Raw genomic sequence first — 17,779 nt, forward strand, 5'->3', positions numbered from 1 at the left:
CAGAACGCGTTTCGCCGCACACTGGGCGGCTTTCTCAACAAGGTATGGAGTTCATTCTCCCTAGCCAGCTATAAATGCTGGTCTGCTTGATTTGTGCAGGTGTTTCAGGTTAATTAATCACCTCCTTGGTTTCCGTCAGTCAGACAATTTGGTCTAACTCGTTTGCAGTGTTCAGGTACATGTGATTTTTCTTTTGTGTGCTTACAATTTTCTTAGTACCAATTCATATTATATATTCAATAAAATAACCATTCTGCATATCTATGTTTGTGTGAATCACACTTATTCTTAATCTTTCATAATTTTCAGACATACACAAGTAATTTGTTAATCGATCTCTATCTGTTATAGCGGACAGATTTACAGTATCTAGACAGACCAGACACAGTTTTTAGTATAAAATTATTGTTAATGTTAATAATAAAAAACTAAATAGTAAAAGACTAAATAATAATAATAATAAAAAGATTTTTTATTTATTTTATATATGAAGACCCATAAGAAGAAAATATAAAAAAGCGCAAATAAACAATTAGTATCGATACCATTTCTACATTATGTTTATAGAGGATATTTATTAATCCTATTGGCTACTACTTGACCTGTTATCATGCAGTTCATCCGTTATTCCATAATTGTTTGACCTTTCTAAAGGGACAAGCATTGCCATTGCGCATATATCTGCTATTCCATCAGGCTCGCCTTATTATACAAACAATATATAAATATATAAATAATGACATAATTAAATTCCAACTATTAATGAAGACCCAAATAATTTTTAAAAAAAAGTATAACATATTATATTTATTTGTGTTTACATTTTTTCATTGTGTAAAACTAATAAGTAAACCAATTTATCTATATATGCACAGACATATTTAGAGTTAAATGCAAATAAAGGATTTATGGACGCTGGTAACCATGCTATCAGCAGCAAGAATTCTGACACAGGTTAACACAGATCTTATTAGTTGACCTTAATATGTTGCCGAATGCAGATGGGTGATACTTTTGTACCACCGATCTGCATTCATAATGCAACCGATGTATCATACATTATACGTGACCCATCAATTGGCTATTGTTCGCAAGAAGAAGAGATTTTCAATGATTGATGCACCAATGGAGGATAAATGGGGGTGGGAGGAGGGAGGGGGGGGTTTTGGGGGGAAAAAAAAAAAAAGGGGGGGGGGAAAGGGGTTAGTATGCTGTTTTTAAGGGACATAGAAAGGATGGAGCAGGTGATGAGTAATCTTCTATTAAGTGGAAAAATTCCCACCTCTATGGACACCCTCCATACAATCCATCTAGAAATCACTAGATGAATTCAAGGTCAATGTTCTCATTCAGACCTTGAGGTTTTAGAGACTGCAACTTCAGAATCCATGCTGCTTCCTGTCTGCAGAGGGTTCTGAAGCGATCCCCTCCCCGACATGTTGTTTTAATTTGCTCAAGTCCAATCACAAGCATTCCATCAGGATTGCTATTGTGTGCTTCCAGATAGTGTCTCGGGACACTGTGATTAGTGCGTTTATTCAAAATATTTCGCCTATGTTCAGTTACTCTATTTTTAAGTTGACGTGTGGTTCGTCCCACGTAATACATATGGCACGGACAAATTAACAGGTAAATCACATAACTTGTAGCACAGTTGATGAAGGACTCTATTTCGAAGGATTTCCCTGAGACCACCGCCTCAACTGACTGTCTTTTGTTACTAACATGTTCACATGTTATACATCTCGTGTGATTACATCTAAAGAAGCCCCGTACTTCTGGACCTATCAAAGTTCTTTGTGTAGAACTTCTTCCTTTTTGAGCATTTTCCTTGAGCATGCTCGGGGCGAGGATGTTTTTAAGGTTGCGCGCCTTTTTGAAGATTATAGGGGGTTTTACATCAAGATTAGATTTTAATATTGGGTCAGTACTGAGGAGTTTGTAGTTCCTTTTGATAATGGAGGTAATTTTGCCAGCTGCTACATTGTGTGTTGACACAAAAAAGGGAGTTTTGTTATCATATCTATTTTTCTTAATTCTGTTCTTATTTTTGTTTTTACTTTTATTTATCTCTCTATTTGTATTTGTATTTCTATGGAGCATTTCCTCCCTATTTAGATTCTCAGAATATTTAGAGGCTTCATCCAGTACTTCTTGTGGATATCCTCGATCTTTAAATTCCCCCAATAGGGATTTGGCCTGTTCTTCAAACTGTGTGTTGGAGGTGCAGTTTCTCCGTATCCTATGTAGCTGGCTCTTAGGTACATTTTTTAGCCAGCTTTTCTTGTGGTTACTTGAATACGGAATAAAACTGCATACATCCACAGGTTTTTTTGTAGCTAGCAACCGTCACTAGACCCTCCACCACCTCCACCAAAATATCAAGAAAATTAATTTGTGTTGGATGGTGCGTGCATGTGAAGGATAAACCAAAGTTATTAGTGTTCAAATACGAAACAAATTCTGTGATAGAAGAAGTGTCTCCGTGCCAAATGAAGAACAGGTCGTCGATATAGCGACCATACAGGACCAGGTTCGACGCATAGCCTCCCCCCCAGATGTATTGATGTTCAAACGCTCCCATATATAAATTTGCGAAGCTAGGCGCGAACCTGGTCCCCATCGCTGTACCGAGGACCTGTAAATAGTGACCGTGATCAAACAAAAAATAATTGTGAGTGAGAATAAACTTAATTGCATCTAATATAAAAGTGCGCCTCTCCCCTGAGATGTCACCATCTGACATAAGGTATCCCGAGACTACCTCCACACCTTTTTGATGGGGGATGTTGGTATAAAGTGCCTGAACATCACAGGTCACAAACTGATATCCAGGGTCCCATTGTAGGCCTTCTACCATCTAGTGCTTACAATTGTGACACAGTGCCACGTATTGATTTTAGTGTTTTTTATGTATACATATGTATTGTGATTATTGTGTTATGTGTATGTGTTTTTAATAAAATTCATATTCTTGTTTACCTTTGAGCGCCCCACGTATTTCTCCTTTAGGACCAATTTGTGTCTGTTTTCCATGTTTAGGAGCAAATGTTCAACTGTCATTTGCTCTCAAAAATTTCCAGATTTTCATTCCAACCAGCCAGATTGGAAAGATAATCATCTAGTGTGTATGGGCCTTAACACATTCTCAGCCTACTGAGCCTATATTACTAATGATATATGGGAGCACTGTGGTAAGTCATACTCCATATGTAAAGGTACTTATACACTGTGCGTTTGAACCATGCGATGCGATGCTCGCTCCCGCGGGCATCTCATCACACAGTACAAAAAGTATGTGCTGCACATACTTTTTGTTCTACCCTCGCATCACATCGCACGCAAAACGCATGCGTTGCGATGTGATCCAGCCCATAACAGGTGCGATCATTGTACCATGTATGGGCACCTTAACACATTCTCAGCCTACTGAGCCTAGATTACTAATGTTATCTGAGAGCACAATGGTAAGACAATTGACTAGTTTGGTCTATTTTAACTGAGTAGTTAGAAGTAGTTCTGGGAGTGTGATGTAGATAATTCATTCAAGCATTGCGAAGGCCAAAGGAGTACAAATGTTGATGACTCAAGAGCATGGATTTAGCACTGTAAACATGCAAAGGGTGTCAATGAAATCTACCAGAGTAGAAAGAATACAGTGTACCTGTAATCTCAAGATCCCTGATTGAATGTTATTCTCTATGTTCATATTACTAAAGAACCTATTACCTATTGATGGATCCTTATGTTTCATATTACAGTTACTCTTTCCTTGCAAGGATTGTACATGAATGCTTGTTAGTAGGCTTCTGCCTAACCTACATCTGTCTGTGCTTTTATTTTCTGCAGATACAGCCAGGTCGGAACTTGCCAGCCAAAGAGGGCACACAAGAAAAGATTGATGACTCTGCCAAGTCTGACATGTTTATGGGTTCTGGGTTCTAGGATGAGACAACCTGTCATTCATCCTCTATATGACACGTCCTGCTTTGTTGGACACGTGTGCAGGCAGGAACAGAATGTACTTACTTGTGCTGCCCTCATCTAGAATGTGTTTACTCCATGAAAGGCTGACCCTCATCTAGAGTATCTGTTTACTCCATCAAAGGAAATGACACTGGTTAACGCTGAACACATCAGCCCACATGACAGATATTTCTTTTAGTTTGTTTCAATTATGAGACCAAGTTTTTAATTGTAATTTTATATTTGCTCTTTAACACTTCCGAATGCTTGACTGACTGTGTTTATAGTACAGACAGAACCTATAGATGCAGTCACTTGTCTGATAATAATCAGGGTTTTAGCTTTCTATCCTTCTTTAGGAAAGTCTGCCTTGTACTTTTATGTCCAATTCATTTCAATCCAGTACATGCTGCTTTTTTAGGGGAGTGGCCCGATACATACCAGCAATCATTGGTCAAGGTCCAGATTTGAAATCAATTCATGGGAAAAAAATGAAGTAGCTCTGCCATGTGGCTGAGTGCCTCGTCCCCGGGGGGCTTGTCCTGGGCGACATTATATATATTTCTTCATTGGAAAAGACTTGACATGTATGATGCATCCAGCCCAAATACAGCAGTATATTCCTCATAGTTCATCCACACAAGTGTTTTACACCTAATAGTAAAGCCGTTTGTTTACAGTATAGTAACGTCATATGATTAGTCACAACACAGAATAGTGTCTGCATACCTCCCAACTTTGGTAGTTTAGTAGCCGGGACGCTGCTGCTGCGCGCCTGAGGCGTGCCGAAATTTTCGGAGGGCGTGGCCTAATTTGGGGCGTGACCTATACGCCCCCATTTTGCCACTATGGGGGCATGACCCAGAGGCTCTGTGAGCCTCTAGCCATGCCCCCAGCCCCCTGGCTGCGGGAATAGACGCTGTGCGCATGCGCACAGCGTTTATTCCCCGCTGCTTAGCAGCTGACAGGGGGGACTCCCAACAGCCCCCCCACACCGTGGGACGCTGCCGCCCGCGGATGGGACAGCGGGATAGGCCCTGACAATCGGGACTGTCCCGATAAAATCGGGACTGTTGGCAGGTATGTGTCTGGATTGTTATTAATAAATGTGAAAGTCACAGTTTTTAATATAAACAGAGATGAGAGAGACTGACATTAGGGACAGAGATTGTGGGCAGGCAGAGGTGAGACAGGGAGATGGGTGTGAAGGGGACAGATGGGAGGTGAGAAAGAGAAAAATCAGGCCAGGTAGAAGGAGACGGTAAGGTAATAGATATGATAGAAGTGGGTATGATGAGGAACATATATGGGAGACGGGGAGAATGAGACAGTGATAAGAGGTGGTAGAAATGAGGTTTAGGAGAAGTTGGGGGGAATACAGATAAGATATGTGGCTATGGTGAGGGGGACAGAGATGAGATACAGGGAGATGGGGGTGGGAAATAGAAAGTAGAAATGAGAGACATTAAATAGAGGTAGGGCTGTCAAAGAGTATATACTGAATACCATATTTTTATTTACTAGTCATTTATCTATTTTTTTGGGGGGGGGGGGACACTGTTATTTGCTGTGAGTTATCACAACTACACCATGTCCCTATTCTGGCCAAATTATACTTTTGTTGCTGATTCTGTTTATTACATGTCTAGTGCTTTGGAGAGTCTGTATCGTCAGCAGAATTTGAAGGACCACAAGATAACTATTGCCTTGCTCCTCTGTGCTTTGGTAGTGTGTAGAGTATGGTTAGGGCTAGTTCATAGGTAATGTTTGAACACGTTCTATACATGATGGCCCTTATTCAGATCTGATTGCAGTGCAAATTTGTTTTGAAAATGGGCAAAACCAGTTGCACTGCAGGTGGGGCAGATGTAACATGTGCAGAGAGAGAGGTGGGGTGTGTTGAAACTGAAATCTAAATTGCAATGTAAAAATAATGCAGCCAGTATTTACCCTGCACAGAAACAAAATAACTCACCCAAATCTAACTCTCTCTGCACATGTTACATCTGCCCCACCTGCAGTGCACATGGTTTTGCCCATTTTCCAAACAAATTTGTATTGCGATCAGATCCGAATAAAGGCCGATATGTTTACATGTGTTTACCAAAGCATGAAATGCTCTAATATCTTTGGAAATGTAATTGGTAAGGCCCAGATCTGTAATAAAGCACACTGAGGCCGCGTTCTTTGCCTGATTTGGGGAAGAAAGAAAAATGAAGTTCCACCTTATAAATATGGTGTAATTATTTAACCGTTACGGTGGATAATCCAGTGCGGGATCCAACCAAAAATCTCTCGACTCTGATTTGGGGAAGGCAATCTATGGGGAGTAAATGTGGATCAGTAGTCGCCCATAGAGATATTTAGTAAATGTTGGCAGATCTAATAATAATGTGTATTATTATTTACCTTCTATTAGGAGAAATGTTTGCATGGAACCACGTGAGCATCAGAAAGGTCAGACGTTCTCCTCCTAGCCTCTGTGCCTTATAGCCAACCACAGTGCTGAGCTTATGCTGGTAGGACAGAGCACAACATCTGCATTCAAACATACTCAACACACAAACTTTGATTGAAAAGTGTCTGGCTGTTCTTACACTAGGACTTGGTTTGCGCATCAGTTAGCAGCGGCAGGAAGACATTGGCTATGAAGGGAGATCAGCTTTACAATATATATATTCGAACATTCAGTGGTATGCTATAAATATTTGTGCGTTCAGTAGAGTAACATAATAATATACCTTATGTATGAACTTCCGTGTTTGATCATGTTCTTATGCAGTACATACAAGTTTAATTAGATTTGCTCTTCTCTTTGTCCAATTGTTTCCTGATTTCCTTGAGTCATAAACAAGTTAGAAAATTTGAAAAAAATGTAAAAACAAAATACAATCTGTTATTCAGGGAGTGTATGGTATTACTCTGTACCATGGTTTAAAGGAGGTAGTATGAAATTCTGACTCTTGGAACCTAACAAACTCAGAAGACTGATATCAGAATCCTGACAGATCTCAGGAAGAATTTTTCCCCTACCCCTAATCATAACCCCCCTCCCGCAGCATAACCGTAGCCAAACCATAACCCCCACCCCTGCAGCCCAACCCAGATACTTACCCATTGGTCTTCTGTCAGGATTTTGAGAGAGAGAGAGAGAGAGACTCTTCTAATACTTCTATATTATACCCCTTTCACACAGAAAATGAAATACCCGGGTGAAGCAGTTCCACCCGGGAATTTCATTAAATACACGGGTCCTTTTTCTGTGTGAAAGGGCACACCCGTGTCGTAAATCCCGTGTCTCCGACCCGGGAAATGACCAGGGTCGAGGACACGGGATTTAGGACCCGTGTTGACCCTTTCACACAGAAGAAATACCCGTGTTCTTCAGCAAATTACCAATTAGAAATTTTCAACCCGGTAATTTTGTTCTTCTGTGTGAAGGGGGGTCAGGCTGCTCCCGGCATATTGACACGGCATTTGAAATGCCGTGTATTTGCCGGGATTTTCAGACTTTTCTGTCTGAAAGGGGTATAACTCATACATTGCAAATCTGTACTTTGATGTTTTAGTTGCAGTACCCTATAACAGCCTGAGTGTGCCACTGTAGGAATGGCTTTCTGTGCAAATCATTTTTGTGTCCAGCTTTTCCCCTAAACCTTATTCTAGCAATTAAAACATGCAGTCATCATAAACTAATGAAATCACGTGCTTAAAGAGAAGGGCTATAACAAAATAGCAATCTGATTTATTTTGAAATATTACTATATGTTGACTCTCCAATATACACAAATCTGATATCTAAAATATTCCAAAAATTCAATTTTTTTGGCATGCAACTTATATAGTGATACCGTTACACAAACATTGGCCCTTATTCTGGTTTACTTGCAAAGGCAAATTCCTTCTCAAATGGAAAAAAACATGTGCACTGCAGGTGGGGCAGATGTAACATGTGCAGAGAGAGTTAGATTTGGGTGGGGTTTTACTTCAAAGTGAGATCTATATTGCAGTGTAAAAATAATGCAGCCAGTATTTTCCCTGCACAGAAACAAAATAACTCTCACAAATCTAAATCTCTCTGCACATGTTACATCTGCCCCCCTGCAGTGCACATGGTTTTCTCTATTTGAGAAGAAATTTGCCTTTGCGAGTGAACCAGAATATGGGCCATTGTTTCATGCCTCAAATAATTACAAATATTGTATCAAATTACCTGCCAATCACTGGTAATCGCATCCTTCCGGGATGTGATCGCAAGTCTGCATATTATTATGTCTGATACTCCGTTAATCGCCTGTTTGCAAATGAATAAGGACCTATGTGTGTATAAGGTGTATATGAAACTTAAATTCCTGTGTTTAAACTTGGATTCCCATCTCCGAGATATCCCATTATGGTATGCAAATATTCCAATTTACGGAAAATCTGATATCCAAAATACTTCTGTTCCAAGCATTTCTGGTCTGGGAGACCTAACCTGTAAATTGCAGCCTCTGTCCAGTGACAATGTGATATAAGGCGTACACAGGTGTTTTTTATTTAGAGATGAAAAGTGAGATGATGCTAAATGATTATATTTAATAATGCCAATAATTTTGATTGACCCATTTTATGTACTATTATATTCTTATCTGATATGTAAATGGTTTATACTTATTAATCAATGTTCAGACATTCCTGACGGGAAACATGAGCATGTAAAAAAAAAATGTCACCTTGTGTGCCCCAGGAGTGGTGGAACAACATGTCCCAGCATGTGTTTCCAGCCCCTAACAAGTTTTCAGATGTAATTGCCTGTGACTAGCAAAGTCGCCAGTAAAACAGCGCTATTTGGACAGAGCGTAATAAAGAGCCACATTATGTATTACGTTGTTACTTATTACTACTCAAACTAGTTAGCAGCCCGTCAGAACTACATACCAGTGACGATAGTGCTGGCACATGTGCATGTCTGAACACTATTCACTGCTAGTGTGCACAACACTTGAATTCTATTTGCCAGTAGTGTGCACAACACTTGAATTCTAGTCACCACCTGTGCACAACACTTGAATTCTAGTCACCAATAGTGTGCACAACACTTGAATTCTAGTCACCAATAGTGTGCACAACACTTGAATTCTAGTCACCACTAGTGTGCACACTTGAATTCTAGTCACTAGTGTGCACAACACATGAATTCTAGTCACCACCAGTGTGCACAGCACATGAATTCTAGTCCCCACCAGTGTGCACAACACTTGAATTCCACCTCATAGAGGGAAGGAGCAGTGTTAGCCTTTTATAACATAGGATATGGGCTCCCCAAAATAATGATGAGCCATAATGACTTCAATATTTTATTAATTGGAACAATACTCTGTAAAAATGTAAACATTTGAAACAATGGGTACAATAATATATTTATGTAAATTTCGGCCATATTAAATCATTAATGGTAGAAGGACCAATTGCATTACTAGTGTCAGCCTAAATATACTTATATAATTAATATGGCCACAACTAAAATGAATATATTATTGTCCTCATCATTTGAGAATGCCTGCTATAGGGTATAGATACCAGTTTTCCCATATATGACTTGGGTCCGTGTCTGGCTTATATCCCGCTGGGGAATATTATGAACAGTGAACAGTATCGCTTATTTCTGCCCTTCTGAGTTATATCATCTTATATCGCCCAGTGTGTACGCTGTGCCCAATGAACAAAGGGTGCTTTTACAGGTTATTAATGACCCCCATCCGTCAGCTGTGCTTGTACAGACGAGGGAAGTGCATCCTTAACAAGGGCCATGCTACAGAAACCTTTGACTAATGTGTTATTGTCTGTAAGCTACTTTCAGTCCTGCTTTTTTATCTAAAAAAAATATTATTTTAAATGTTCTTTTGTTGTTAAAATTTTTGTCCAAATAATAAATTAATTATGGGCCCGATTAAATAGTGGTCAGTCCCCAGCATATTCGCGAGGAGGACCAATGGTAGTGCTCTGCGCATTCGCGTATTTTTGCATACGCAGGGTCACTGTACGAATGCTGGCGAGGCATTCGTGCAGGTAGGGGAGGATGGGGGATGGGCAGGGGCATCTAGAGGGGAAAGCCCAGCCTTTCATGGGTGTCCCCATGAGAGGCTGTGCGTTCCCCTAGGAACGCAGGTGGGTAATGCCTGCTTGGGGCATGCAGCTGACGTCACAGCGAGTGGTGTTGAGTCACCCCTGTCTCATCACTATATTTATTATTTTTTGGGCCACTTAATTGAGTATTATTTAGTGACAAAGTAATACATATATTTACCTAGTAAATTTGCACAAAGCTAATGCTTCAAGAGCTAATCTGCTACCTTGTGATTGCCTATGTGTTTGTGCATGTATGAGAAAGTGATGTAGTTTCACTTGCTGCCAACAGATGGCAGTGTTTCAGAGACACATAAACGGACACTAGACACATATATAGATGATGTTGCTCTTTGTTATGTTCTGCCTTTAAGCCCCGTACACACAAAACAACTATGGGCACCTGCGATATAGTTAAGTATATCAGCAGTGCCACTGGTTAAACAATATTGAGTGTACACACTGAACGGTATCGGTAAACTATATTGTTCAGTGACGTCACCGGTACCCGCTGAACATTGGCTATATAACCGAAATCGAGCTGCATGTTGAGCCGATGGGGAGGATCGTTAACAATGAGCGGAAGCGTGCATCAGTAACGATGTTTAGTATACACACTAGACTTTAAAAAAAAAAAAGATATAGCTCAGAAGGGCCCTTACTAGTTGCTGGATATTACATCTGACAACTTGCATGTCTAAGAGAAATTAGGGCAGCTACTTGCATGCAGAGGAGATAACTAGCGTCTTATCTCATTCAATTGCACACAGCGACTTGAAACTAGTCAGTTATTAAAAATTGGAGGCTATTCTATTCCTCCTCTATACTTTAGATGCAGTTGTGTAGTAATAGCTATGGTCTGCTATGTAGTTGTTTTTTTGTGTTAATAGAAATATTTTATACCTTTCTTATACTGCTTTCACATTGCAGAAATGGGTAATGACACGGTATTCTTAAATGGGACTTTAAAACGGGTCTGAGCCTTGAGACCTTTCACATTGCAGGTGAAAACCGTTTTAAAAATCATTTCATACCATTCAAACATTCAACCCGTTTAACCCCCAAGGGACACGTTTCAAGCCATTGAAATAGAGCTGTTCAAACTGCCAAAAAAACGGCTTTAAAACGTGTAGGACTCTGCTTTTTAACCGTGTTAACTTTAACCGGTAAATCAACTCTGGCACTTTCACATTGCAGCCTTAAATGTTTTAAAATAGAAAAAAAACGGCAATATACCGTTTTAAAAGTGCGATGTGAAAGGGGTATTAGAAAGTAAGTATGTTATTATTTATTAGTTGTGTGGTACTTATAATATGTATATATACTGTATACCCATACAGTCATTTATGTAATGTATTTTGGGTAAAACAGTTTGCTGTCTATCAGTTAAAGCACTGTTGTCTTCTATGGCATAGGACATAGCCTTACCGGAGGACTGGTCTTTGCGCTCCATGTGGTTGACTACGCTGAACATATTTTATATTTTTTCTATCGCTAATGTTTTGTCACACAAATCTCTTCTATTTTTTTTGCAATTGTATATTCAAACAATGGTTCAAACCATTTTAGACTAAGATCTATGGTTTTGTTTAAATGTTCTATAAAATGTCAAGCATTGTTTTCGAACTTTCTACTGTAATGAATACTAACTATTAAAATACTGGTTTTTGACTCATCAGTTGTTTGTGTTTTCTGTAGTTTCTTAGGTTTTTTTTCTTTGTTTGGGACTGTTAGCACAACGCCTTCCTCCGATATTACTATAAAGCCAGTTGCTATAATTAAGATGATTGGTTATGGCACACTGTAAATGTTAAAAACTGTATTGTGTTCAGGGCTGGAGTAGATAGCATGTGAATTAATGAGAAATGGTCCGATGAAACATTCTTTGGCTCTCATCCAATCAATTTACTTCTTTCCTTGGTATATATTACAATTAAATATATTGCCTGTTTATGCTGGGCATGCCTGCAATTATCATCTCTATTCAGCAGTTATCAGTGGATCGGGCCAATAATTGCAGAGTGTACGGCCGTGACTGGTCAGCTATGATCAGACACTCAGGCATGCCCAAATTTTCAAATGCCTGACTGATAAGATCACCGATCACCCGCATTGGTGAGTGACAGTCGGGATCCCGACATCAGAATCCCGACCATCGGTATTCCGGCAGGTAGGTGAGCACAAAGAAGCCCCTTGCAGGGTTGGTGGCAAGCCAAAGTTTCATTCTTCCTCTATAGGGCATTTGAACAGTTGGTATTCCGATGTAGGTATACTGACCGCCAGGATCCCGACTGTCGGACCGTCCTCCGGCACACGTCTTGTGCAAACCAGAAGAATACCAGCCTAGATGCCCAAATATTCACCAGCAATACCAGACTGATTAAATGCTACCATGGTTGATCAAACCCATTTATTATCAGTCCACATAATTGAACAATTATAGGGCCAATGACTGGATGATGCTGCAAGTTTAAAACACTGGTCAGGTCGCAGGATTGCCATAGTGTTCTTGTTTAACCCGGTATCCAAATCTGTCCTGGGAAAAGCATGTTCTGATGGGACATAGTGCTCTGCTTACTCATCTCAGCCGCTGTAATCACTGTCTCCGTTTTGTGACTCACCAGTTACTGGCGGCAGCCCCAAGAGCTATTTTTACCCCTTTGATTAGGCAGACATGTAAGAGAAACTATTAACACTCAATCAGCCAAAGAGTTACTAATAAAGTTTAAGGCGATTGGATCCTCAATAAGTTCTACGGAATTCAACATTGTCCGTTTCATGTTAGCTGCAGTGATCACTGGGCAGAGTTTGAGGCTATCATTGCAGCCTACTTTCATCACCGCATACTCGTTAAGTTCATTTAAATGCAATGGTGGCAATGTGCTGTTAGAACTGTGGAAGAACTGTAGTAATGATAGCATGTCGCTACCCTAGCATTGCTCATTTTGCCTCGCACCATGCGCCTTCCACCGGCCGCGGGAGGGAGGTGGGAATGTCCCCGAAAACCGGGACATTCCCGTGGGAGATGGGGCGTGGCCTTGCGGGAGAGCTGCGAGTATAGGCCACGCCCCGTCCCTCCTCCGTCTCCCTGGAAGTTGGGAGGTATGGGTGTGCAGTAAAATTGATTCCATTTGGGCGATTATATTTATCATCGAAGTGAGCAGCCGCACATTGGGACGTATTCAATGCGGCCGGCGAGGGGGTTAAACAGCGACGATCCCCGGAAAACAAGAGACCTTCGCAGTTTAACCCCCACGCAGGCCTTTCCCCGTATTCAACGTTCCGGGGGAATCCGTGCTGTCAGAGGACAGCGAGGATTCCCCCAAATGGCGAGGTTCACAGCTAATGCAGGGAGCCCGCTGCATTTAGCTGCGAGCTTTGCTGTTTTAACGGCCACACACGCGGTATTCACATCCCAGTGAAGTGGAAATGGTGTGTGCTGAGCTTGCGAGCTGTGACCATGAGCGATTAGCACTGCTCGCTGTCACAGCTCGCAAAAAGCATTGAATAGTGCCCATTGTATCCAACATCGTATTTAATTGTACGGACTCAATCGCATTCTAAGTTTAAAAAAATAACTGCAAAATTAATATATATACACAGTTAACTAGGGCTTCTGCTGTGACCAGGGTTGGACTGGCCCATAGGAGAAACCCCCCGGTGGGCCCTACTGCCTATTCATGGCCTATTACTGGGTGTAGAACATAGTATTCTCAGACAGAATCATGCATGTGGGCCGCACTGTACATAGCCAGCGATGGCCATGCAATGGCAGTAATGTGGATTAAGTCAACACAGGGTTAAATGTACTGAGATTGGAGATCTATTTAAGGTGGAATGTTGCTATGGGCAATTAATAAGAATATACTTCTTATTTATTTAGAACCTTCTGGAAGATAATATATAGTATCTGATTGGTTTCCCATAGCAACATCCCATCTAAAATAGAACTCCCATTTTAGTAAATTTTCCCCACAGAGTAATTGACTGTGACTGTCTACAAAAATGAATTTGTGTAATGTGGATCATAGCTCTGACCAGCAGAGGTCACTGTTGTGTCTGCAATGTGGAGCTTTGCTTAGGCGTGTCTGGTGCACAGACCCTTCTATTCCTGAGCACTGAGTTCCACTGTAGACACTCATAATATTGGAATGTGGGTCATTTTGGTTTGGTAAGTATTCGGGCTCAACAAACATGTTTTATTTCCCACGTCCCCCTTTTTTTCCCACCATACTTAAGGGTGTGTCTGGAATGAGGAAATCTAAGGCAGCTGTTAAAAGCATTTTTTAAATAAATTCAGATATTATGGTGTCTAAAATGATTACATTATATACTAACCCCAAAGTGTGATGTAAAGTAGCACAGTAAGGCAGGAACATGGCAGGGCACATATCTGCCCACAATATCCCTGTTTTGCATCACAAAATATGTTTATTATGCTAATACTTTAGTCATGGCAGCCAGTTATGGCGGCCACTAATGTAACGGGTGACTCATTAATGCTGAACTGACTCAGATCTGGCTCGGGAATCACCAATATCGGGGTGTTGCAAATCCCTGACTCAATGATTTTTAGTTTGAAATAGGCAACATGTTGGATTTTGCTAATCAGGGGATACATACGGATGATTGTTAGATGGGATTCCGGCATTCAGAATACCGACGCTTGCATCCCGATTGAGGGAAACCAGGCAAGAGTCAAATCAATTCGCAACTCAATCACCATCTAATGATTTTCCGTTTGTGCAAATGTGTGTAACTATAAACCTTCCACAAGTCTGCACTGAGACAAGCTAATTGAGATCGACATAACGGACCCTCCCGGAAAATGCCTGTGCACGCCTGCATGTTTCATGACACTCCCAGAATGGGCACATCCTGTCAATCAAACTGCGGGTGATTGTGAATAGATTTATTGATTTTATTTTTTTTTCTCATTGTTTGGCTTTGCACTTGCAAATTCGCACAACAGTGATCACGGGGGGAGTGGGGCGGCAGACATGGATCGCCCCCATGGGAACGCCCAGCGTTTCTTGGGCGTTTCCATGACAATGCTGGCCATTCCCATGGTGATCAGCTGCCCACCCTCTTCCCGTACAAGGGCGCCGCAAATCAGAGAGTGACTTAGATTTGCAAGTGCTGTAAAAATCATTCGATGGCTGGTGACCATCGCAAGCTGCGAATGGATGTTTATGCGAAATATCCATTTGCATGCGTGCCGGGGAAATTGGCGTGTGGGCGGGGTTTAGTTGACTCGCAAAACTGAATTTTGCAGCTTTGCGAGTCAACCAGAATGACCTCCACAGGGCCTAATTCATGTTTGTACGGAAAACAATTCTAAGTAATTACAATTTTTCAGACTACAGAATTGCTAACTGTAGGAAGTGATGCTGCCGCCCCAAAATGAATAGAGGTGTCTACCAGCAACTGTATACACAGAGGCAGAACTCTGGGAGGCAATGGAGGCATCTGCCGCCGGGCTCCTGCTCCCAAGGGGGCACTTCTCCTCCCCTGCTAGTTTAAATCAGTTAATTGATAACTGTCAATATCTCTTTTGTAATGGAGTTCTGAAATATGTGTTCTCTCTTTCTATCTCTCTCTAAATATATATATATATATATATATATATAGAGCACATACATTTCAGAAAATATATATATAATGTAAAATTTAAGGTTGTGTGTGCCTCCGGGCAACTGGGACAAACTTACGCCACTGTGTATACACATACGCTGCCCCAACACAGGAACATTGACTCCCCGTGTGACTCTATGGTCGCCCAGTCTAACTGTTGGAGCAGCGATGCTGGCGACATGTTTCTCTGCATACAGGATCACCGCTTAAAGCAGAAACATCCCCAAAACATTCATGACACATCTGCGATGCTGACACCACTCAATCAAACTTTTTCCAAATGGTCTCTTTCTGTCAATCACAGAGTGATCGCAACATTTGCGCAGCCTGCAGATAATCAGCGTTGCGTACAAACATGTTTTAGAATCATACTGAGGTTTATATTTGCTGCTTTCGATAATACAGCAGAATAACTACTAGAATCTCATTTTTGGATGTTGGAGTACAACCTGATGCCTATATTCTGCATTATTCACTTCTCTTTAACATGTGTACATAAATAAACAATGCAGCCTACTTACTGTAAGCATGGCAATCCTGTGTCCCAATTCCAACAGCCCTTGCCCGCTGCAGCAATAGTAACTAATACCTGTGTCCGTGGTTAGCAGAGAAATATTGTAATAAGCCATCGTGTTCCAAAGACTTGTGGCTGCTATAGTACATCACTGTTCCAACATCCCGGAACACACTTAACGATAACCGGAGTGTTTAACAATGAACTGCTCATGCATACAGTAAGATACTAGTTTCGAAGGCATACATATGGATGATCGGAAGTGGGGTGCCAGCGGTCACAATACAGATGCCATCAGAGGGAATCCTGACAGGCTTATAACTGGCTCTCAGATGTTATACGCCATTATCATGTGGCCTTACACTGGGCTATTAGACCCAGACATATATGTTACTGCTTATGGGATGGGTTTGGGAGTGTGGTTCCCCCCTGTGTTGGTATAGCTGGTCTGCTCCAGGTTAGCACACCCAAACACTTTATTAACACTTATGTTTTCCTTATCACATTGTATATATTTTGTATTATTTAAATCACACCTTCACTTCCTTACATAGCACTTATGTGCTTCTTATTAACCCCTACTAATTTCCATTTGTGTGCTACCCTGGAGTACTCAGCCTGTGCCGGCATGTTGGGGGCCCACACCCCAGACCCCAAAATGTTTTTTCCTGACCAGAATTACCCCTCCCTTTTGGCACCTGAGTGACATCACAATCTGATTGAGAAGCTTGCCAACAAATGTGTTGTGTAATCCTGACAGGTATCCTGTAACTATACCATTACCAACATTCCCCCTGGCCCCAACCCTAAAGGTGGCCATACACACGCAGATTTATCTTCAGATCTGTCTGGTTGGAATAAAAACATGGTTATGGATGAGCGCAAATGACAGTTGACCATTTGCTTGGAGATGCTGGAAAACTGACAAACTGTCACTCATCCATAACCATGTTTTTGTTCCAACCAGCCAGATCTGAAGATAAATCTTACTAGTGTATGGGCACCTTTACTCTCCCTCCCCGCAGCCTAACTCCCACATACTAACCCTCACTGCTAGTATCTAACCCTATCCCTCGTACCTGCTGCTTAAACCTAACCCCCCAGTGCCCAATCACCCTGACCAATGGTACACTCCCATAACACGCCTATAAGTCAGACCATCTTCATAAATGCCAAAGGGCACATCCCTGTCCCTGCCCCTGCCCAGGAATGCCCTACTACATTTTCAACATATTTCTAACACTGTATGTCTCCCATATCGCTGTATCTGGACGCATGTATAGTGCAACATATAGCTCTATACATAAAGTGCTTCACTTTTTCTAACATATGTCCTAGCTGGCGGAGGGTGGAATACACAATGTGCAACAATCTGTAACAGGAATTTTGCCATACCCTTGACATGGTTTTTTCAGTCCACTAAGTAGTTTATTCAGGACAACACTCCATAGATCAAGAATGATACTTGGGTGTAGTTTAGAGTTTAACCTTTTGCTTCCAAGGCATTTTCCACCTCTGTGTTAAGGAAAGTTTGGCACTATTGATTTCATGACAAAC

General features: G+C 41.2%; 1 protein-coding gene across 2 annotated transcripts in view; it reads left to right on the plus strand.

The window, feature by feature from the left end:
* Positions 1 to 11,752, plus strand: part of INPP5K (inositol polyphosphate-5-phosphatase K) — a 69,095-nt gene extending 57,343 nt beyond the window's left edge. For both annotated transcript variants that reach the window (XM_083172174.1, XM_083172175.1), the window contains one exon: positions 3,850 to 11,752. In XM_083172174.1, the coding sequence (XP_083028300.1) occupies positions 3,850 to 3,945 (96 nt within the window). In that variant the 3' untranslated portion in view covers positions 3,946 to 11,752. The remainder of the gene's footprint in view (positions 1 to 3,849) is intronic.
* The last annotated feature ends 6,027 nt before the right edge of the window (positions 11,753 to 17,779 follow it).

The sequence above is a fragment of the Crinia signifera genome, chromosome 2, assembly GCF_055691185.1.
Source record: "Crinia signifera chromosome 2, ASM5569118v1, whole genome shotgun sequence".
In the NCBI taxonomy this organism is placed as follows: domain Eukaryota; kingdom Metazoa; phylum Chordata; class Amphibia; order Anura; family Myobatrachidae; genus Crinia; species Crinia signifera.